Genomic DNA, 23,641 nt, shown 5'->3' with positions numbered 1-23,641 from the left:
AACTCCATGGATGGCTGGATTTGACAATCTGATTTTCACAGAAGACTCTTACACACCTGGAGCCAGTGAAGCAAGACAAGGAGAAAAACCACTGTGCAGCTTAGGATTGGAAAACTCAGCAGTGGCAATCAGAACTCTGCAAATGCCAAGGAAGTGTTTGTGATAAGAAAACCCTAATGTGCTCACTCAGTGAGAGCGACAGTGGTTATAGTATTATCTAAAAGAGAAGCTTGCGATATGGTAGGTCAAGTTGGGTTACATGAGTCAAGTCCTGAACCTCACCATCCACCATAAAACATGCTCCAAACCCTTTTCAGAGGCATAGTCATTTAACATCTTTGGAACAGTATTAACAGCTGGTCTCATAAAATAGATATTCAACCTTTGCTTTAAGGCTTAGGGAAGCCTACTCTTCAATCTCATGGAAACCAAATTTGCTAATGACTTTGCAAATTAATCAGCCCATTTTCCCAGATTTTCTTGTAGAACTCAAAGAGACGAGAATAAAGACATAGCTGTATAAAAAAGAGTGTCCTGCTGTTAATGTAGAATTGTGAATTTCTTCCTCTAAATCTGTTGGTATTTCCTTCATATTTTTGGGGGTTCTGCTCTTAGGTGCATAAATTTATAATTGTTACATCTTGTTGAATTGTCCCTTTTATCAGTATATAATGACTCTTCATCTTAACTGTTTTTGACTTAAGCGTATTTTATCTGGCAGTATTATAGCTACCTGAGCTCTTTTGGATATTAGCACGGTATATTTTTTCCCATCTCTTCAGTTTCAGCCTAATTGTATGCTTGAATTTAAGTTGAATATCTGGTATAACTGGCATATAGTTGTATCATGCTTTTTAATCCATTCTGTTAATCTCTGCCTCTTTGACAGCAGCATTTACTCCATTTACATTTAAAGTAACTTTTAATGATGCAGGGCTTAATTCTTCCATTTTGCTACTAGGTTTTGTATGTCTTACACTTTTTTCTTTGCCTCTTCTATTAATGCTTACTTGTGTATCGTTTGCTTTTTGTGTGTGTGTTATACCATATTGAATGCTTTCTTTCTTCTATCTGTATATATTTTTCATATATATTTTTTGCAGTTGCTATGGGGTAAAAATCTTTTTTTATTGCAAAATATAACATATATTCAAAATAAAGAAAGAGCAATAATTTTCAAAGCACGCTTCAATGAGTAGTTATAAAACAGATCCCAGAGTTTGTCATGGACTACCATTCCACCATCTCAGATATTTCCTTCTAGCTGTTTCAGAACACTGGAGGCTAGAAGGAATATTAATATAGTGATTCAACAGTCATTTGTTTTTAAATCCTATTTTCTCTGTTATATACCTCCTTCTCCTCCTCTGATCCCTCTCTCAATCTATAGGGATCTGTAGGCAATACCTGTTCTGACTTCTTGCATTGAGAAGGTGTCAACACTGAAGGATAAGGGGATGTATTCATTCTATAACCTTGGAGAGGTTGGTCCCTCTGGGTTTCAGGATTTATCAGCTTAGCAACCCTCTGGGAATTTTAGGTTCCAGGAGAGCAAACTTAGTGCATGAAACCTTTATAGAGTCTGAGTTTGAGCCCTTCGTGTTCTCAGGAGTCAACAGGAGTGATGGTGGTTGGGGTTTAGCAAACCGTGGCAGGTAGCGCTCTCTGACCAAAGCTTGAGTAACAGTAGTCTCCAGAATAGTCTCTTGACTCTGTTCAATCTCTCTTGGCCATTGAGCCCTTATTTTATTATACTTCTTTCCTCGTTTTTGGTCAGGAAGGCATCGTCAATCTTGTGGTGCCAGGGCCGGCTCGACTTATCCCTGGGGGTTATATCCTGTATTGTCATGGAGACTTTCACTCCTGAATGTCATTTCCCATGTAGGGGGGAGGTAATGATTTTTCTTATAGAGTTGGGCTTAGAAAGAGGGATGCCACATCTGAGCAATACAGAAGGATTCCTGGAAGCAACTCTTTGGCTTTATTATGGGTAATCTTAACTTCTCTCCTACAGAAATAAGTGTCATAAGGGCAAGCCTCAAAATCAAAGGCTTGAGCTATTGTTTTGGGAGTCCCTATGGGGTTAAAATTTAACATGCTCATTACTAAACAAAACAAATTTAACATGCTCAGTATATAACAATCATATTTGATTTTATATCAATTTGGCTTCAGTAGCATATACATATATATTTTTCAGGGGTGCCTAGTCTGGGAATTGAACCTGGGTCTCCCGCATGGAAGGAGGGCATTCTAATCACTGAACTACCCATGCACCCACATGTATACTTTTCCCAATTCTTCTGTCCCCCCGCACACTGTTTTTATACTTGTTACCTCTTATATGTTTGTGCATTGTATGTCCAAAACCATAGATTTGTCATTACTTTTTATGCATTTGTATTTTAGCACCTTTAGGAAGTAAGATGTAGAGGTATATACCAAACAGTAAAATACAATAATACTGGCATTTATAGTTACCTAAATGATTACCTTTACCAGAAGTCTTTATTTCTTTATGCTGCTTTGAACCACTGTCTGTGTCTGTTCCTTTTAGTCTGAAGAACTTCCTTTAGGGGTTGCCTGTATAGCAGGTTTAGTGGTCATGAACTCCTTCAGCTTTTGTTTATGTGGGGTTGTCTTACTTTTCCCTCCTTTTTGAAAGAAAGTCTCTCTGGGTATAAAATTAATCGTCGCTGGTTGTTTTCTTTCAGCATTTTAAGATTGCAATTACTGCCTTCTTGCTTCCATGGCTTCTGATGTGAAATCAGCACTCAGTCTAACTGGGATTACCTTGAAAACATAATCAGTGCTTTGCTCTTGCAGTTTTTAGAACTCTGTACTCGTCCTCGGTATTGAAGAGTTTGATTACTATGTATTCGGGGTAGTTTTCTTCAAGTTTATCCCGTTTAGGGTTCATTGGGATTCTGAATGTGCATATTGTGATTTTTTACTACATTTGAAAAGTTCTCTGTCTTTTTTTTTTTTTTTTTTTTTTTTTTTTTTTTTTTTTTAAAGGAAAGACAGAGAGAAGGAAGGAAGGATAGAAGGAAGGAAGGAAGGAAGAAAGGGAAACATTTTCAAACATTTTCTTGTTTTATTGTATTCTGTTTCTCCGTCCTTGTTACATGGGCTGGGGCCGGGAATCGAACCGAGGTCCTCCGGCATAGCAGGCAAGCACCCTGCCCGCTGAGCCACCGCGGCCCGCCCAGTTCTCTGTCTTTTTATCTTTGTATATATTTTATACTTTCTGCCCTTTTCTTCTTCTGTGACAATATATATACAATATATAAACCAATATACACAATGTATAATGTATTTGTTTTTTTAACTTTTTAAAATTTTTTTATTAAAAAAATTAACACAACATTTAGAAATCATTCCATTCTACATATTCAAACAGTGATTCTTAATATCATCAAATAGATGTATGATCATCATTTCTTTGTACATTTTCATCGATTTAGAAAAAGAAATAGCAAGACAACAGAAAAAGAAATAAAATGATAATATAGAGAAAAAAATAAAAATAAAAAATACAAAAATATATCAAAAAACAAAAACAAACAAACAAACAACAAAACTATAGCTCAGATGCAGCTTCATTCAGTGTTTTAACATAATTACATTACAATTAGGTAGTATTGTACTGTCCAGTTTTGAGTTTTTGTATTCAGTCCTGTTGCAGAGTCTGTATCCCTTCAGCTCCAATTACCCATTATATTACCCTATTTCTAACTCCTGATGGTCTCTGTTACCAATGACATATTCCAAGTTTATTCTCTAATGTCGGTTCACATCAGTGGGACCATACAGTATTTGTCCTTTAGTTTTTGGCTAGTCTCACTCAGCATAATGTTCTCTAGGTCCATCCATGTTATTACATGCTTTATAAGTTTATTCTGTCTTAAAGCTGCATAATATTCCATCGTATGTATACCACAGTTTGTTTAGCCACTCGTCTGTTGATGGACATTTTGGCTGTTTCCATCTCTTTGCAGTTGTAAGTAATGCTGCTATAAACATTGGTGTGCAAATGTCCATTTGAGTTTTTGCCCTTAAGTCCTTTGAGTAGATACCTAGCAATGGTATTGCTGGGTCGTATGGCAATTCTATATTCAGCTTTTTGAGGAACCGCCAAACTGCCTTCCACAGTGGTTGCACCCTTTGACATTCCCACCAACAGTGGATAAGTGTGCCTCTTTCTCCGCATCCTCTCCAGCACTTGCCATTTTCTGTTTTGTTGATAATGGCCATTCTGGTGGGTGTGAGATGATATCTCATTGTGGTTTTGATTTGCATTTCTCTAATGGACAGAGACATGCAGCATCTCTTCATGTGCCTTTTGGCCATTTGTATTTCCTCCTCTGAGAGGTGTCTATTCAAGTCTTTTTCCCATTTTGTAATTGGGTTGGCTGTCTTTTTGTTGTTGAGTTGAACCATCTCTCTATAACTTCTGGATACTAGACCTTTATCTGATATGTCGTTTCCAAATATTGTCTCCCATTGTGTAGGCTGTCTTTCTACTTTCTTGATGAAGTTCTTTGATGCACAAAAGTGTTTAATTTTGAGGAGCTCCCATTTATTTATTTATTTCTTCGGTGCTCTTGCTTTAGGTTTAAGGTTTCATAAAACCGCCTCCAATTGTAAGATTCATAAGATATCTCCCTACATTTTCCTCTAACTGTTTTATGGTCTTAGACCTAATGTTTAGATCTTTGATCCACTTTGAGTTAACTTTTGTATAGGGTGTGAGATACGGGTCCTCTTTCATTCTTTTGCATATGGATATCCAGTTCTCTAGGCACCATTTATTGAAGAGACTGTGCTGTCCCAGGTGAGTTGGCTTGACTGCCTTATCAAAGATCAAATGTCCATAGATGAGAGGGTCTATATCTGATCACTCTATTTGATTCTATTGGTCGATATATCTATCTTTATGCCAGTACCATGCTGTTTTGACCACTGTGGCTTCACAATATGCCTTAAAATCTGGCAACGTGAGATCTCCAGCTTCGTTTTTTTCCCTCAAGATACTTTTAGCAATTCGGGGCACCCTGCCCTTCCAGATAAATTTGCTTATTGGTTTTTCTATTTCCGAAAAATAAGTTGTTGGGATTTTGATTGGTATTGCATTGAATCTGTAAATCAATTTAGGTAGGATTGACATCTTAACTATATTTAGTCTTCCAATCCATGAACACGGTATGCCCTTCCATCTATTTAGGTCTTCTGTGATTTCTTTTAACAGTTTTTTGTAGTTTTCTTTGCATAGGTCTTTTGTCTCTTTAGTTAAATTTATTCCTAAGTATTTTATTCTTTTAGTTGCAATTGTAAATGGAATTCGTTTCTTGATTTCCCCCTCAGCTTGTTCATTGCTAGTGTATAGAAACACTACAGATTTTTGAATGTTGATCTTGTAACCTGCTACTTTGCTGTACTCATTTATTAGCTCTAGTAGTTTTGTTGTGGATTTTTCCGGGTTTTCAACATATAGTATCATATCGTCTGCAAACAGTGATAGTTTTACTTCTTCCTTTCCAATTTTGATGCCTTGTATTTCTTTTTCTTGTCTAATTGCTCTGGCTAGAACCTCCAACACGATGTTGAATAACAGTGGTGATAATGGACATCCTTGTCTTGTTCCTGATCTTAGGGGGAAAGTTTTCAATTTTTCCCCATTGAGGATGATATTCGCTGTGGGTTTTTCATATATTCCCTCTATCATTTTAAGGAAGTTCCCTTGTATTCCTATCCTTTGAAGTGTTTTCAACAGGAAAGGATGTTGAATCTTGTCAGATGCCTTCTCTGCATCAATTGAGATGATCATGTGTTTTTTCTGCTTTGATTTGTTGATATGGTGTATTACATTAATTGATTTTCTTATGTTGAACCATCCTTGCATACCTGGGATGAATCCTACTTGGTCATGATGTATAATTCTTTTAATGTGTTGCTGGATTCGATTTGCTAGAATTTTGTTGAGAATTTTTGCAACTATATTCATTAGGGAGATTGGTCTGTAGTTTTCTTTTTTTTTAATATATTTGTCTGGTTTTGGTATGAGGGTGATGTTGGCTTCATAGAATGAATTAGGTAGTTTTCCCTCCGCTTCGATTTTTTTGAAGTGTTTGAGGAGAGTTGGTACTAATTCTTTCTGGAATGTTTGGTAGAATTCACAAGTGAAGCCATCTGGTCCTGGACTTTTCTTTTTGGGAAGCTTTTGAATGACTGATTCAGTTTCTTTACTTGTGATTGATTTGTTGAGGTCATCTATTTCTTCTTGAGTCAAAGTTGGTTGTTCATGACTTTCTAGGAACTTGTCCATTTCATCTACATTGTTGTATTTATTAGTGTAAAGTTGTTCATAGTATCCTGTTATTGCCTCCTTTATTTCTGTGAGGTCAGTGGTTATGTCTGTTCCATTTCTGATCTTATTTATTTGCGTCCTCTCTCTTCTTCTTTTTGTCAATCTTGCTAAGAGCCCATCAATCTTATTCATTTTCTCATAGAACCAACTTCTGGTCTTATTGATTTTCTCTATTGTTTTCATGTTCTCAATTTCATTTATTTCTGCTCTAATCTTTGTTATTTCTTTCCTTTTGCTTGCTTTGGGGTTAGTTTGCTGTCCAGTTCTTCCAAGTGGACAATTAATTACCAAATTTTTGCCCTTTCTTCTTTTCTGATATAGGCATTTAGGGCAATAAATTTCCCTCTTAGCACTGCACTGCGTCCCATAGGTTTTGATATGTTCTGTTTTCATTTTCATTCGCCTCGAGATATTTACTAATTTCTCTTGTAGTTTCTTCCTTGACCCACTCGTTGTTTAAGAGTGTGTTGTTGAGCCTCCACGTATTTGTGAATTTTCTGGCACTCCGCCTATTATTGATTTCCAACTTCATTCCTTTATGATCCGAGAAAGTGTTGTGTATGATTTCAATCTTTTTAAATTTGTTGAGACTTGCTTTGTGACCCAGCATATGGTCTGTCTTTGAGAATGATCCATGAGCACTTGAGAAAAAGGTGTATCCTGCTGTTGTGGGATGTAATGTCCTATAAATGGCTGTTAAGTCTAGCTCATTTATTGTAATATTCAAATTCCCTGTTTCTTTATTGATCCTCTGTGTAGATGTTCTGTCCATTGATGAGAGTGGTGAATTGAAGTCTCCAACTATTATGATAGATGTGTCTATTTCCCTTTTCAGTGATCGCAGTGTATTCCTCACGTATTTTGGGGCATTCTGATTCAGTGCGTAAATATTTATGATTGTTATGTCTTCTTGTTTAATTGTTCCTTTTATTAGTAGATAGTATTCTTCTTTGTCTCTTTTAAGTGTTTTACATTTGAAGTCTAATTTGTTGGATATTAGTATAGCTACTCCTGCTCTTTTCTGGTTGTTATTTACTTGAAATATCTTTTCCCAACCTTTCACTTTCAACCTATGTTTATCTTTGGGTCTAAGATGTGTTTCCTGTAGACAGCATATGGAAAGATCCTGTTTTTTAATCCATTCTGCCAGTCTATGTCTTTTGATTGGGGAATTCAGTCCATTAACATTTAGTGTTATTACTGTTTGGGTAATACTTTCCTCTACCAGTTTGTCTTTTGTATTATATATATCATATCTGATTTTCCTTCTTTCTACACTCTTCTCCATACCTCTCTCTTCTGTCTTTTTGTATCTGACTCTAGTGCTCCCTTTAGTATTTCTTGCAGAGCTGATCTCTTGGTCACAAATTCTCTCAGTGACTTTTTGTCTGAAAATGTTTTAATTTCTCCCTCATTTTTGAAGGACAATTTTGCTGGATATAGAAGTCTTGGTTGGCAGTTTTTCTCTTTTAGTAATATAAATATATCATCCCATTGTCTTCTTGCTTCCATGGTTTCTGCTGAGAAATCTACACATAGTCTTATTGGGTTTCCCTTGTATGTGATGGATTGTTTTTCTCTTGCTGCTTTCAAGATTCTCTCTTCCTCTTTTCCCTCTGACATTCTAACTAGTAAGTGTCTTGGAGAACGCCTGTTTGGATCTATTCTCTTTGGGGCGTGCTGCACTTCTTGGATCTGTAATATAGGTCTTTCATAAGCAATGGGAAATTTTCAGTGATAGTTTCTTCCATTAGTTTTTCTCCTCCTTTTCTCTTCTCTTCTCCTTCTGGGACACCCACAACACCTATATTTGTGCGCTTCATATTATCATTCAGTTCCCTGAGCCCCTGCTCAAATTTTTCCATTCTTTCCCCTATAGTTTCTATTTCTTTTTGGATTTCAGATATTCCCTCCTCCAGTTCACTAATTCTAGCCTCTGTCTCTTTAAATCTACCATTGTATTTTTCCATTGTTTTTTTCATCTCTTCTACTGTATCTTTCATTCCCATAAGTTCTGTGATTTGTTTTTTCAGACTTTCCCTTTCTTCTTTTTGTTCATCCCATGCCTTCTTCATGTCCTCCCTCAATTTATTGATTTGGTTTTTGAAGAGGTTTTCCATTTCTGTTCGTATATTCAGAATTAGTTGTCTCAGCTCCTGTATCTCATTTGAGCTATTGGTTTGTTCCTTTGACTGGGCCATAGCTTCAATTTTCCTGGTGTGATTTGTTATTTTTTGCTGGCGTCTGGGCATTTAATCAGATTTCCCTGAGTGTGGGACCCAGCACGTTGAAAGACTTTCCTGTGAAGTCTCTGGGCTCTGTTTTTCTTATCCTGCCCAGTATGTGGTGCTTGTCTGGCTGCGGGTCCCACCAGCAGAAGATGTTGTGGCTTATTTAACTTTGGAAGACTCTCGCTGCTGGGTGTGTGGTGTAGACAGAGGAAAGGTTGTAGGTTGGTTTTAATGGCTTCAAATTGTGAAGTCCTGGGATCTGAATTCCTTGCGAGAGGGATTCCACTTGAGTTGTGTTTACCCCCTCCCGCGGGGAAGGTTCAGGTGGTAGAGAGCCCTGAAAGCAGCCCGCCTCTGCGTTTGGGGCAGTTGCAACCTGTGTAATCCCAGCGCTGAGCCCAGCAGCACCCAAACTTCTGCAGAAACAGCCGCAGAAGGCTCTGTTTCACCCCCTTTCCTCTTTTTCAGTTAGCCCAATAGGCGACTTCCGCCTTGATCAGTTTTGCTGAGCTTAGGGTCTATTTTTAGTAGTCAGAAGTTGTTCATTAATGCCACTATTGGAGTTAGGTTGAACTCAGTCTCTACTACTGTTGGAGACTCTTTCCTTTCCCTCTGGGAAGCCGTGTGTGTGTGGGAGGGGCTCCAATCACCGGCCGCCGCGGCCTGGGGAACCGCCGATCCAAGGCTCCTAGCCGGCCCGGGAAGCTGTGTGTGGGGGAGGGGCTCTGGCCTCCGGTCGCCGCGGCCTGTGGAACCACTGATCCGAGGCTCCCAGCCCACCCAGGAAGCCGCATGTGTGGGAGGCGCTCCGTTCGCTGGCCGCCGCGGCCCAGGAAACTGCCGATCCGAGGCTACCAGCCAGCCCGGGAAGCCGCGTGTGTGGGAGGGGCTCCGGTCGCTGGCCGCCTCGGCTCGGGGAACCGCCGATCCGAGGCTCCCAGCTGACCCGGGAAGCTGTGTGTGTGGGCGGGGCTCCGGTCGCCGCCCGCCATGGCTTTGAGAACCGCTGATCCAAGTCTCTCAACCGGACCGGAAAGGAGGGAGGGAGGGGGGCCGGCCGCCAGCAGCCGCGGCCTGGGTAAGCGTGCACCGCTCAGGGACCTCACCACAGCGGAGTCTCATAGCCGGTCCAGACTGGGGTACCCTGTGTGTCTGGTCTCTGTCGTGGCTCTGGGAGCTGTTCTGTACTGTTTCTAGTTATTTAGTAGTTGTTCTGGAGGAGGAACTAAGACGCGTGCACCTTACTAATTCGCCATCTTCTCCGGAAGTCCTAATGTGTGTAGTTGTATGCCTGATGGGGTCTGTTTCAGTTTGATTAAGCTGGTGGAATGTAATATACCACAAATAGATTGGCTTTTACAAAGGGGATTTGTTAGATTACACATTTACAATTCTAAGGCCATGAGAATGTCCAATTTAAGGTGTCAACAAGAGGATACCGCCACTCAAGAAAGGTCAATTGTGTCCAGGTTCCTCTGTCACAGGGCAAGGCACATGGCAACATCTGTAGGCCCTCTCTCTGGCTTCTGGTTTCAAATGGCTGTTTCGGCTCCTATTTCTAGTGGCTTTCTCTGTAAACATCTGTGGATTCTCACTTAGCTTCTCTGTGGCAAACTCTGGATTTCATCTCTTTACATAGCATTTCCCTATGTCTGTGTCCTGGTTTCATCTTTCTGCTCTTTGTGTGGGCTCTTTTAAGGACCCCTGTAAACTAATTAAGACCCACCTTAAATGGGCAGGCTCACATTTCTATGGCAATAATCTAATAAAAAAGCCGCACCCAAAATATTGGATTAAAAGAGCATGGCTTTTCTGGGGTACATGACCATTTCAGAACAGCATAGTGTCCTTAAGTTTTCTTAGGGTGTTTTTGCTTTTTATAATTCTTTTTTTTTTCTACTACTCTGCTTGGTTCATTTCAGTTGTCTTGCGTTTAAGTTTACTGATTCATTCTCTGCCTAGCACTAATCTTCTGTTGGAACGCTCCTGGGAATTTTTCATTTCAGTTATTTTGGTCTTCAACTCCAGTAGTCTGCTTGATTCCTTTTAAAATTTTCTTTCTCTTTACTAAGCTTCTGATATTGCTCATTCATTGTTTTCCTAATATCCTTTAGTTCTTTGTCTGTATTTTCCTTTATATCCCTAAGCATATTGTAGATTGTTTTGTAAAAGTCTTTGTTTTGTATGTGTCAATGTTTACATTCTCATCTTTGTCACTACTTCATTGATATTTTCTGGATTTTTATCCTTTTCCTTTGAATGGAACATCATTGCCGGTTTCTTTGTTTGTCTTGTACCCTTTTGTTGCACATTGTACATTTAGTATTTTACAATGTTAGCTCTGGATTTATTCTCTGTGATGCTATTCTAGTTTGCTAGTTGCCAGAATGCAACACAACAGAGACAGATTGACTTTTTTTTTTTGCTAAATCACCAAGGTTTTTTCCAATGTTAATATCTTATATAACCACACTAGAATATGAAAATCTGGAAATGAGCATCAACATAATTATTAAATATTCAGATCGTATTCACATTTCACCATTGTTCCACTAATGTCTTTTATTGGTCCAAGATCACACATTGTGTTTTTGGGCTATGTTTTCCATATTCATTTCCTGTAGTTACTGTAACAAATTAACCACAAACTGGGTGGCTTGAAAGAACAGAAATTTGTTCTCATAGTTCTGGAGGCTAGAGTCCCAAATCAAGGTGTTGGCAGGTACATGCTTCCTTCTGAGGCACTAGGGATGAGTCTGTTCCTTGGCTTTTCCGGCATTTTTTCAGTTGGTGGCTGCATCCTTCCAGTCTCTGCGTGTGTTATTGCCTTCTCTGTATTTAAGTGTCAGATCTCCCTCTGCTTTTCTCTTACAAGGACAATTGTCACTGGACTTATGGCCCACTCAGATAATCCAGAATAATCTCCCCATATTAAGATCTTTAACCACATCTCCAAAAATCCTTTTTCTTATAAGGTAATATTTACATGCTCCAGGGATTACAACTTCATATATTTGCATGGCAAATATTCAGCCTACTCTATCTTCTTAATCTGTTTTTTATATAATTTTTTAATTAAAAAAATTACAAGAAAGAAACACAAACAACCTTAATATATGCTCATTCAATTCTACATATATAATCAGTAATTCACAGTATCATCACATAGTTACATATTCATCATCATGATCATTTCTTAGAACATTTGCATCAATTCAGAAAAAGAAATAAAAAGACAACAGAAAAATAAAACAAAAACAGAAAAAGAAAAAAAAATTTTACATACTATACCCCTTACCCCTCCCTTTCATTGATCACTACCATTTCAAACTAAATTTATTTTAACGTTTTTTCCCCCATTATTTGTTTTTATTTCATATGTTCTACTCATCTGTTGACAAGGTAGATAAAAGGAGCATCAGACACAAGGTTTTCACAATCACACATTCACATTGTGAAAGCCATATCATTATACAGTCATCATCAAGAAACATGGCTACTGGAACACAGCTCTACATTTTTATGCAGTTCCCTCCAGCCTCTCCATTACATCTTGGATAACAAGGTGATATCTACTTAATGTGTAAGAATAACCTCCAGGATAACCTCTCGACTCTGTTTGGAATCTCTCAGCCATTGACACTTTGTCTCATTTCACTCTTCCCCCTTTTGTTCCAGAAGGTTTTCTCAATCCCTTGATGCTGAGTCTCAGCTCATTCTAGGATTTCTGTCCCACGTTACCAGGAAGGTCCACACCCCTTGGGAGTCATGTCCCATGTAGACAGGGGGAGAGTGGTGAGTTTACTTGTTGTATTGGCTGGAGACAGAGGCCACATCTGAGCAACAAAAGAGGTTCTCTTCGGGGTGACTCTTAGACCTAATTTTAAGTAGGCTTGACCTATTCTTTGTGGGGTTAAGTTTCATGTGAACAAACCCCAAGACTGGGGGCTCAGCCAATAGATTTGGTTGTCCGCACTGCTTGTGAGACTATCAGTAATTCAACTTGGGGAGGTTGAATTTTCCCCCATTCTCACTATTCCCCGAAGGGGACTTTTGCAAATACTTTTCCACTCACTGATCAAATCACTCTGGGATTCATCGGGGCATCACTTGGACAAACCAATAAAATCTAATGTCCTCCCCAAGGTTCCATGTACTTATGTTGTTCAATCAACTATCTACATAAGTTATATTAGGAGATGCACTTGTCAAAATATAAATTTTGTACTAAATAAACATTGTTTGATTTGGTCTCACACATAAGTTGAAATTTTAATATATTAATTACCATCTGTTTTCAGCACCCTGCAGTGATGACATTCCTTTGTTCTTCCTCATCCAAAAACAGTTTTAAATTTATACATTAAGTCATTATCAGTATACACTAGGCTTTCCTAGATTATACCATCTCAGTCTTTATTTTCTATCTTTCTTTGTGATTTCATTTATGCCCCCAACCCTCCTTCCTCTATCATTCTCACATTCAGCTTCATTCAGTGTTTTAACATAATTGTATTACAGTTAGGTAGTGTTGGCTCTCCATTTCTGAATTTTTATATTCAGTCCGGTTGTACAATCTGTATCCCTTCAGCGCCAATTACCCAATATCTTACCCTGTTTCTTTGTCCTGATGGTCTCTGTTACCAACAAAATATTCCAGGTTTATTCATTAATGTCAGTTCATATCAGTGAGACCATACAGTATTTGTCCTTTTGTTTTAGCTAATCACACTCAGCATAATGTCCTTAAGGTCCATTCATGTTCTTACATACTTCATAACTTTATTCTGTCTTACAGCTGCATAGTATTCCATCATATATATATGCCACAGTTTGTTTAGCCATGTCCAGAATGTCCATTGATGGACATTTTGGCTGTTTCCATCTCTTGGTAATTGTAAATAATGCTGCTATAAACATTGGTGTGCAAATCTCCATTTATGTCCTTACTCTCATGTCCTTTGAGTAGAGACAGCATATAGATGGATCTTGTTTTTTTAAGCCATTCTGCCAGACTATGTCTTTTGATTGGGGAGTTTAATCCATTAACATTCAGTGTTATTACTGCATGGGTAGTACTTTCTTCTACAATTTTGCCTTTTGGATTTTATATGTCATATCTAATTTTCCTTCTTTTTACCTTTACTCATAGTCTTCCTTTCTACACTCTTCACACCTCTCACTTCTGTCTTTTCATATGTGTCTCTAGTGCTCCCTTTAGTATTTCTTGCAGAGCTGGTCTCTTGGTCACAAATTCTCTCAGTGATTTTTTTTGTCTGAAAATGTTTTAATTTCTCCCTCATTTTTGAAGGACAATTTTGCTGGATATAGAATTCTTGTTTGGCAGTTTTTCTCTTTTAATGATTTAAATATATCATTCTACTGTTTTCTTGCCTCCATGGTTTCTGCTGAGAGATCTGCGCATAGTCTTATTGGGGTTCCGTTGTATGTGATAGATTGCTTTTCTCTTGCTGCTTTCAAGATTCTCTCTTTCTCTTTGACCTCTGACATTCTGATCAGTAAATGTCTTGGAGTATGTCTATTTTGATCTATTCTCTTTGGGGTACACTGTACTTCTTGATCTGTAATTTTAAGTCTTTCATAAGAGTTGGGAAATTTTCAGTGATGATTTCCTCCATTAGTTTTTCTCCTCCTTTTCCCTTCTCTTCTCCTTTTGGGACACCCACAACACGTATATTTGTGTGCTTCATATTGTCTTTCAGTTCCCTGAGTCCCTGCTCATATTTTTCCCTGTATTTTCTTTTTCTTGCCAGACTTCAGATGTTCTATCCTCCAGTTCAGAAATCCTGTGTTTTGTCTCTCGAAATCTACCATTGTAGGTTTCCATTGTTTTTTTCATCTCTTCTACTGTACCTTTCATTCCCATAAGTTCTGTGATTTGTTTTTTCAGACTTTCCATTTCTTCTTTTTGTTCATTCCTTGCCTTCTTTATATCCTCCCTCAATTCAAGGATTTGGTTTTTGATGAGGTTTTCCATGTCTGTTCGTATATTCTGAATTAAATGTTTCAGCTCCTGTATCTCATTGGAGTTGTTAGTTTGTTCCTTTGACTGGGCCATATCTTTAGTTTTCCTAGTGTGATTTGTTATTTTTTGCTGGCCTCTAAGCATTTAGTTACCTTAATTAGTTTATTCTGGAGATTGCTTTCACTTCTTTTACCTAGGGTTTTCTTACTGGATGATTTGTTGTCTATCTGTTCTTTGACATTCGGTTCAGTTTTTTTTTGGGCCTCTAGCTTAGGTTTTGTTTAGCAGATCAGAAATTTTCAGTTTTTGTTTTCTTGTTTCTTTCCCTGGCTGTATGGTGCCTCCCCCCCCCCCCACCCCCCCACTTAGGAGGGTCTACTTAGGTATTATAGACCGCAGCCAGATTTTCCCAGACCATACTGGCCTCCTATCAGGGGAAAGAGTCACCTGCATCGATTTTCCCTGAGGGTGAGACCCAGCAGATTGAAGGACTTTCCTGTGAAGTCTCTGGACTCTTTTTTTCTTATCCTGCCCAGTATCTTGTGCTTGTCTGCCTGCAAATCCCACCAGCAAAGATGATGCAGTACCTTTAACTTTGGCCGGGGGCGTGGTGGAGACAGAGGTGAGTTTGTAGGCTGTTTTAATGACTTCAGATTACCAAGCCCTGGTGTCTGAATTCCTTGAGGGAGGGATTCCATGTGACTTGGGTTTCACCCTCCCCTGGGGAAGACACAGGCTCCAGACAAGCCCCCAAAAGAGCTCACTTCTGCCTATGCCTGGGGCAGTTGCAGCCTGAGGAGCCATGCCGCTGTATCCAGAGGCAGTCAAGCCTTTGTAGAAACACAGCTACAAAATCCTCTGTTTCCTTCTTTTTTTTTTTCTTTTTCTGTCAGCCCTGCCCCCTTGGCACTGGGGCAAAAATGAATGACCTCTGCTTTGACCAGATTCACCTGAGCTGGGGGCCTATTTTTAATAGTCAAAATTTGTTCATTAATTCCACAATTGGGTTGTGCTCAGCCCCTGCTGCTGGTAAAGTCTCTTTCCTTTCCCCTCTGCAAAGTAGCCTGTGAGGGAGGGGCACTGGCTGCCGCAGCTTGGGGAATTCACGGTTTTGGGGGGGCTCTCATCCAGTCCAGCTGGTCCAGACTGGGGTACCCTGTGTGTCTGGTCACTGACATGGCCCCAGGAGCTGCTCTGTACTGTGTCTGGTTATTTAGTAGTTGTTCTCGAGTATGAACTAAAACGCGCACCTTGGTAATCTGCCATCTTGGCCCGGAAGTCCTCCTTAATCTCAACAGATTGGCTTTTAATAAAAGGGGATTTATTTCATTAGTTCTTCAGAAGAAAGGCAGCTAACTTTAATCTGAGGTTCTTTCTTACATGGAAGGACACAGGACGATCTCTGCTTGCCTCCTCTCCAGGCCTCTGGGTTCCAACAACTTTTCCTGGGGTGATTCCTTTCTGCATCTCCAAAGGCCTGGGCTGAGCTTTAAGTGCTGAGATGAGGTATGCTGAGCTGTTTGGGCTGTGCTAGGTTGAGTCTCTCATTTAAGCACCAACCAGTTAAATCAAACATCATTCATTGCAGCAGGCATGCCTCCTAGCCAACTGCAGATGTAATCAACAACAGATGAGGTTCACATGCCATTGGCTCATGTCCACAGCAATAGAACTAAGCACCTTCACTTAGCGAAGTTGACACTTGAATCTGACTACCACAGATACCTGTTTCTTGATTTTGTAACCAGCTGGTGATAGGACAGAGCTCTTCTTGAGCTTCTGTCTTCCTATCAGGAAGGTCTGCCCAAGGTGAATGCAGTATACAGGGATCTCACTGTCTTCTGTGGGCCTCTGTCTTGTCCTGAGTCTGTGCTTGTTAATTGTTTTGGAGTTCTCTTGTTTATAGGAGTTTGTTTGCCCCCTCTTTTTCTCAAGAGACCAACTTCCCTCTATCTGGTGTTTAAAGCAGCCAAGCTTTTGCCCTGGCTGTAAGCTTGTCTCTCTATTTTTTCCTTGTCTCAAGGGGCTTTGCCTGGAGGGCAAAATCTGGGAGTGAGGGATTCTGGAGAAGAATTTCCCATGCCAGTCTTCTCCAGGCATAACAGGGCTAGGAACCCAGAAGGGGGGCAGCTCTAAAGTACCCAGGGTAGGGGATCATAGAGGATGCCAGGAGTTTCTTCTACAACTCCCCTAAGCTGAGCTTTCTTGATGTGCACAGCAAATGCAGTAAACTTGTCTCTGCACCCTGAAGAAGTGTGTGATCTTTAAATCTCCACAGCTACTACCTTTGTTCTGAGCAGGTTGAAACAATGGCCATCTCAGAGCCACTGTGCCCAGCCCAGGTCTTTGGGATGAGGATTTTCTTTTTAACTTTTTAAAATGTATAATATAACATATATATAAAGCAAAGAAAGGAAAAAGGAATACTTTTCAAAGCACTCTTTAATAAGTAGTTACAGAACAGATCTCAGAGTTTGTCATGGGCTGCAGTACATCATCTCAGATTGGTCCTTCTAGCTGCTACAAAATACTGATGGCTAGAAGGAATATATATTTTTTCATCATCACAATTGACTCTTTTCTTTTTTGTGAAAAATAACATATATACAAGAAAGCAATAAATTTCAAAGCACATTACAACAATTAGTTGTACTAGATTTCAGAGTTTGGTATTGGTTACAATTTCACAATTTTTGGCTTTTACTTTTAGCTGCTCCAAGATACTGGAGACTAAAATAATTATCAATATAATGATTCAGCAATCATACTCGTTTGTTAAACCCTACCTTCTGTGTATAACTGTGCCGTCACCTTTGATCTTTCTCCAACTTTTTAGGAGTATTTGGGCTATGCCCATTCTAACTTTTTTATGTTGGAAGAGGCTGTCGATAATATGGAATAGGGAGATAGAAATAGTTGATGTTCTGGAGAGGTTGGCCTCTCTGCATTTCAGGACTTGTCTGGTCCAGGGATCCATCTGAAGGTTGTAGGTTTCTGGAAAGTTACCCTAGTACATAGAACCTTTGTAGAATCTTATATGTTATCCTAGGTGTTCTTTAGGATTGACTGAAACGGTTTTGGTTGGGATTTGGCAAGTTATCATAGGTAGCAGTATCTAACTGAAGCTTGAGTAACAATGACTTTCAGAGTAGCCTCTCAGCTCTATTTGAACTCTCTTAGACACTGATACCTTATTTGTTAATTTCTTTTCCCCCTTTTGGTCAGGATGGCATTGTTGGTCCCAAGGTACCAGGGCCAGACTCATGGGGTAAGGATTTTTCTGTCCCTTACTGTCATCAGTGAGTTAGCAGAGGCTGGACCCCTTGGTGGTCTACTGTGAAAGTGGAGGATGGGCACCAATAACCACCTAGTGGAGAGAGCAGTTTGCTGGTCTTTATTGTAATTTACCATTCTCTTCTTCCTGCTCTTAACTGGATGCTGTATAGTGTTCTACTGGCCTCCAGAATTTCAAAATAAGTGTTTTATACAGCTCCTGCCTGTTTAATAGTTGTTCTGGTGAGAGGACTGAATCCTGGCATTAACTAGTCCATCTTCCCACAGTTGGTTCTGTTCAGCTTTCATTAAAAGTTTTTTTTAAAATTTCTTTTTATTTCTGTTTCTTTTCATTTTTCATTAAAAGCTTTATGTAATAATTCTCAATAAGTGTTAGTACTTAATAAGTGTTGGCTATATTTATTATTCTTTTTATAACAAATGTATACCATCCTCCCGTTTCTGTGACATAAACTTTTAAAAAATGTTTTGTAGTGAGCACATGTGGTCTTGGTTTTTAGTTTGGGAACTTTGGCCTAAGAACTTCTTTTCTTCATGCTCAAATTTATTTTACTCTCTTTGGCAGTGTTATTCTGTTTATCTTGTATATTTGTACACTTTGGGTAGGAAGTTATAGCTCCTGGGGAGAAGAGGAGGGAAACCAGAAAAGTGTGATAGAAGAATCTGATAATGTTACTTTTTTCTCTTTGGTTTTTCAGTTTGAGCAGAAAACTGGCGCAGTTTTTGATGAAATTATAGAGAACTGTAAGTACATTTACGAAAAAAGCAACTGTGTCTTTAGATAGATAATATATGTGTCGATAGAGCATTTAACTGTTGTAGATTTTAATTAAGTCTGATTTATGTGATGTTCCAATTTGATGTAGTCCAGATCTCATCAAACCCTGTTAACATTTTCAGCAGGTTAATCTGAATTGTAAGGGATATACGTTATCTTTAATTTAAAGATTTTTTTCTCACAGTTATAAAGATTTTATTCTTACAGTTATTAGTATGTTAAAATATAGTCACACTTTATAGATGTGAATTATAGTATATCATACTTTATTAGTTAATAAAGGTTCCTACTAAGTTTATAGAGTCTCTTAATTTTCTCAGATATTTTCCATGTTAAATTTTTGTTGTTTCTTTGGATTATAAAAGTAATACATTCAATTTTACAATAATGAGTTAAAAAATTAGAAGATAAATCTTTGTTATTACCATTCTCCAAAGATAACCAGTTTTAAAAGCTTAATATATATCTTTCCAGACTTTTTTCTCTGAATGTATATATACATACAATACATACACACACACACATTGAGGGTGGTATTTATGTATGTGTGTAAGGATCATAGGAACACTATAAACCACTTTTTTTTTAACTCTACTATAGAGACATCTTTCTATGTCAGTGAACATAGACTTATTGCATTCTTTTAATGGCTACCCAGTATATTATTCTATTGCTGTACTGTAATTTAACCAGCTTCCTCTTCTATACATGTTTAAATTATTCTCAGTTTTCCAGTATTGCAGGCAATATTGAGTATGTATTTCTAGACACATATTTGTATATTTGTGGAAGTATTTCTGTATGATAAATTCTAAGAGTAGAATTTATGTATCAGAGGCTGTTTATGCGTTTATGAAGGACACATTTCATCAAATATAATTCTTGAGTCAAAGGGAATGCCATTTTCTTTTGTTATTTAGGTTTACTTCTACCAGTAGGATTTGTGATTGTCTTCCTGTTTAGAATTAGTTTAGTAGCATTTTTGAGTGATGATAATTTTTTTGACACTGCAGTCTGACTTTGTGTAATTTGAAATTGAGGTAATTAGCTGCCCTGATTTTCAGTAGATTTAGTTATTGAATGTCCTTTTTGTTATAAGCAACAAAAATAGACTCTAGCTTGTTTATCGAAAAGAAATTTTTTAGAGGTATATTGGAGTATTTCATAGAATTTAAGAAGGAGAAAAAGAGTGAGTTTCTTACAGGGAGCTCAGTAAAAGGAGATCAGTGACCTCCTTGGTAGAATGCTTCCAGAAAGTGATTATGCTGCAGTGGCTTTTAATCTTTTTGTATACCCATTTAAAATTTCAAGTTCCTAAGAGAATAATATGATTAGGACAGATTGTATCTGATTTTCCTATTTCAACCAATCTGTGGTTAAGGAAGCAGGGAGAGTTAGTAAATCAGAGATGTTTAGAAGGTATCCCTGTACTACTACTTCTTGCTCTCACTGAAGTTTCTGAATACCTGTGTATTGACATGTCTTTGCTCAAGGCTGTATGCTGATGAGAAAAGTGATTCCAATAGTTTTCTAAGGAAGGTATTAATCTCCTGCTCTGTTTGTTCACAATGTTATGGTAGCTACAATCTTAAAGTGGTACCCATGCTTCTATACTGTACATTTGGGTTTTATGTTGCTAGTGCATGGTGCTTTTCTGCTTCAACCCCTCAAATGCTTTTAGGTTGGAAGTTTACAAGCAGGTTTTTTTTTTTTTAATCAAATGTTGGATACAAATGATATAGTAAAATTACTGATTATATCCCCTTTCTTGGGTAGTTTATCATTAAGGGGATGTTGTAAGCTCTGGAGATGAAGAAGTGATTAGCTTGGATAGGAGACTGGCCTCCGTCTTTTAAAGAGGATTTAGGAGGATAGATACTATCTAGGAGTGATAAGGGCAGATTAGTTATATAGGAAAATAAATAGGAAGATACTGCTTCCCTCGATGATCATGGAGGTCTACCCCATTTGTCTTGGGGTTATGTCCAGAAAGTAAAGAGATTTACTTTGTCAGGCAACTGCCTCAAAATGTCTAGTACAGTACTAGACTCACCATGTGTAAGAACCATTGCCCAAGAATTCTTGGACATGGGGTTTCAGATATTTGTTTTATAGATCATATTCAGCCATCCTGGTATATAGTCCTTCTGAGACTTTCAGCAAATTTTGTTATCTAATTTTTGGCACATAAACCCTAGAACCTATTATCAATGAGGAATTTGGGAGATTTCATCTGAACATAGAAAAGTCAAGTTGACATACAAAGATATGTGTCTTTAGTGAAAGGAACTAAAGAGGAAAAAAAGCCTTCAATAATTTTTTTCAAATCAAAAGAGAAAGAGTTAGAGTTGTCCAACTTCTAGTTCGTCATTTTTCAGAATTTGTGCAGTGGATTTTCAAGACACATGGTAATAGAGGAAGTGACTGGTAGTATAGATTATCTTAATTCATGTTCCCTTAATTATTTTCTGGTTAACTGTTAACTGATTCAGATGGCTGCTTCCTTAGGTCACAGATTTTTATTCATTAAGCAACTCTGAGATAACCAACTGATTATTTACTAGTAGTTAATTTTATTACTAGTAGAATTAAGATCATTGAATGTTACAGACTTGATAATTTCAAGAGGAAAATAAGAGCATTGCTGATTTGTTCATGAAGTGGGGTTATTTGGGCTTAAAATTATATTATTTTGATTACTTGCAGTAAAATAGTTTATTTGATAAAAAGTTCACATGCATAATCTTTTAAAAATTCTAAAAAAACTGTATTGGTTAGGACATTACATTCACTCGTGTAACAGAAACTAAGTAGAAATTCGTTTTATCATACCACCGGAGTCCACATAATACCATGGGGCCTTCTGGCTTTCTGTACCACATTCATAAGCACATGATATCAGTTCTCAAAGTTACCTGATGGTCTAAAGATGGTTGCTGAATCTTAGGATTTCTTTTCCAGATTCTAGATTGAAAAAATTTGAGTGAGGTAGGGAGAAGTGCAAAAGGGCATACTTCTCAATGTAATCAACCTCTTAATGAAGTTTTTAAAAAAAGTCTGCCTAGGTATTTTGGTTTACATCCATCTCATTGGCCAGTCTAGCTTCAAAGAAAGCTGGAAATTGTGTTTTAGCTGAGCCCATTGTTACTAACAATAAAAGTGAGTATGTCTTATCAAGGAAAAGGGGGAGAATTATTAGATATGTGGTCTCAGCCATAGCAATTCTCTAGTAGAAGGTACTATGAAAGTCTCTTTTTACTAAAGAGGAAACTGAGGTTTAGAGATGTCATTTAGCTTTTATGTGGTGGAATCAGGATTTGAACACAGGTTTATCTAACTACAAAGCCTCTCCTCTTAAATCTTTCAGTACCTAATTCTGAACTGCCTCCAGTTCACTTGGAATCACAGGTTTTGAGGAATAATTATTTGATAAAAGTAAAGTAATGATTTGATAAAAGTAAAGAAATAAACTAAAGTATCTCAGAAATATTTAATGACTCAGGTTTTTGTGGTTGCCTATGGAGTGTCAGTCTCAGTTTGTGGCTGAATTATATCAACCGTACCAATTCTTTTGAAAAGAATTGATGAATGGAATAGGGTTTATTTTTTTTTCAGTACCACAAGTACTTAAAAATTTGTGTTTACAAAGTCTATTGCTGGTTATTGTTTGACCCTTTCTGACACTGTGAAGAATACCTCTCCCTCCTCAAAATGTTGAAATAAAAGCCTTAAGTCTTCTTTTGGTATATAAACATGGGGACAGAATTTAGGTGTGCCATTACTGAAAAGACTTCATAGTTCACAAGAATTGCTTAGTTCAATAAATACACACATAGGTTCTTTTTTAATTAAATTGATCAATAGTACAAAGTTTTTGAAATTAATTAAAATGGATTAAACTAATTTTTGTTATGTCTCTATATTAGGTTGTATTTTTACAAACAACTTTAAGCTGTATTTTAACATTATTATGAATAAAATTGAATGGTGGCAGGGAAACCTTGGCATTGGAAGAAAGACATAGTTGTATGTGAATTTTAATTTAGAGTGATCTGTAATGTAAGACTGACTGGTGAAGTGTTAAATTGTAAATGTTTGAATATAAGGTGATTCAAAATTCAGGGTTCTCCCCATTTCTCCAATAAAGATCTAAAAAATGTAATTTTTGCCCCCTAGAATACATGTATATTTAGACATGTGGGTGAAATAGGCAGATGTCTATGCATTTATTAATTTAATTATATATATAATTGGACTTCATTATTACAAGTGTCAGTTTTTTTTGGTCAACTAACATAGTTTTCCAGAGCTTACTTTCTAAATTATTAAAAAACATTTTGAATCTGCATACGCTCTCATTAGTGATATGTGCTTCTTAACAAACCACCCCCAAGATTAGTAGCATAAAACAATAACAATTTTATTATGCTAATAGATTCTGTGGCTCAGGTATTCAGAAAGGATATGCAGGGGATATCTTGTCTCTGCTACACAATTATCTTGGGTCTTGAATGATGAGACTTGAAGGCTGGGGGTGACTTACTGACTGCAGGTTTAGAATAATCTGAATGATCGTTCATGCATATTTGGCTGTAAGTCTGAGCACCTATAAACGATTTCTCCATTGCTTTGCCACCCTGATAACGTGGTGGCTTCAAAGTAGCCAGATATCTTTTATGGTGGCTCAGGCCTCCAAGCAAAAGAGAAGGAAGCTACATCATCTTTTTTCACGTAGCCCAGAAAGTTACAGAGCATTATTTCAGTGAAACAAGTCGTAAGCCTCCCTACCTTCAGAAGGAGATGTCGATACCATTTCTTGACAGAGGAGGGTCAAAGTCACATTGTAAAGAAGTAATGTGGGATGGGAGATGCTGCTGCTGCCATTGTTGGAAAATAATATACTATCAGTTTATAATCTTGTCACAGGAAATTTTATTCTAAACCATAAGACAGCTTTTGATTTTTTTTTGCAATTCATCCTA

General features: G+C 37.8%; 1 protein-coding gene across 13 annotated transcripts in view; it reads left to right on the top strand.

Moving 5' to 3' along the window:
* The window catches only part of ZMYM4 (zinc finger MYM-type containing 4), a 273,687-nt gene that overhangs the window by 87,599 nt on the left and 162,447 nt on the right, over window positions 1–23,641 (top strand). For all 13 annotated transcript variants that reach the window (XM_077150338.1, XM_077150329.1, XM_077150333.1 and 10 more), the window contains one exon: window positions 18,580–18,625. In XM_077150338.1, coding sequence (XP_077006453.1) covers window positions 18,580–18,625 — 46 coding nt within the window. Of the gene's footprint in view, window positions 1–18,579; window positions 18,626–23,641 lie in introns of those variants that run through there.

This window comes from Tamandua tetradactyla, chromosome 2, assembly GCF_023851605.1.
Source record: "Tamandua tetradactyla isolate mTamTet1 chromosome 2, mTamTet1.pri, whole genome shotgun sequence".
Classification (NCBI taxonomy): Eukaryota; Metazoa; Chordata; class Mammalia; order Pilosa; family Myrmecophagidae; genus Tamandua; species Tamandua tetradactyla.
Note: the sequence above shows the minus strand (reverse complement) of the source record. Positions and strands in the feature narration are given on the sequence as shown.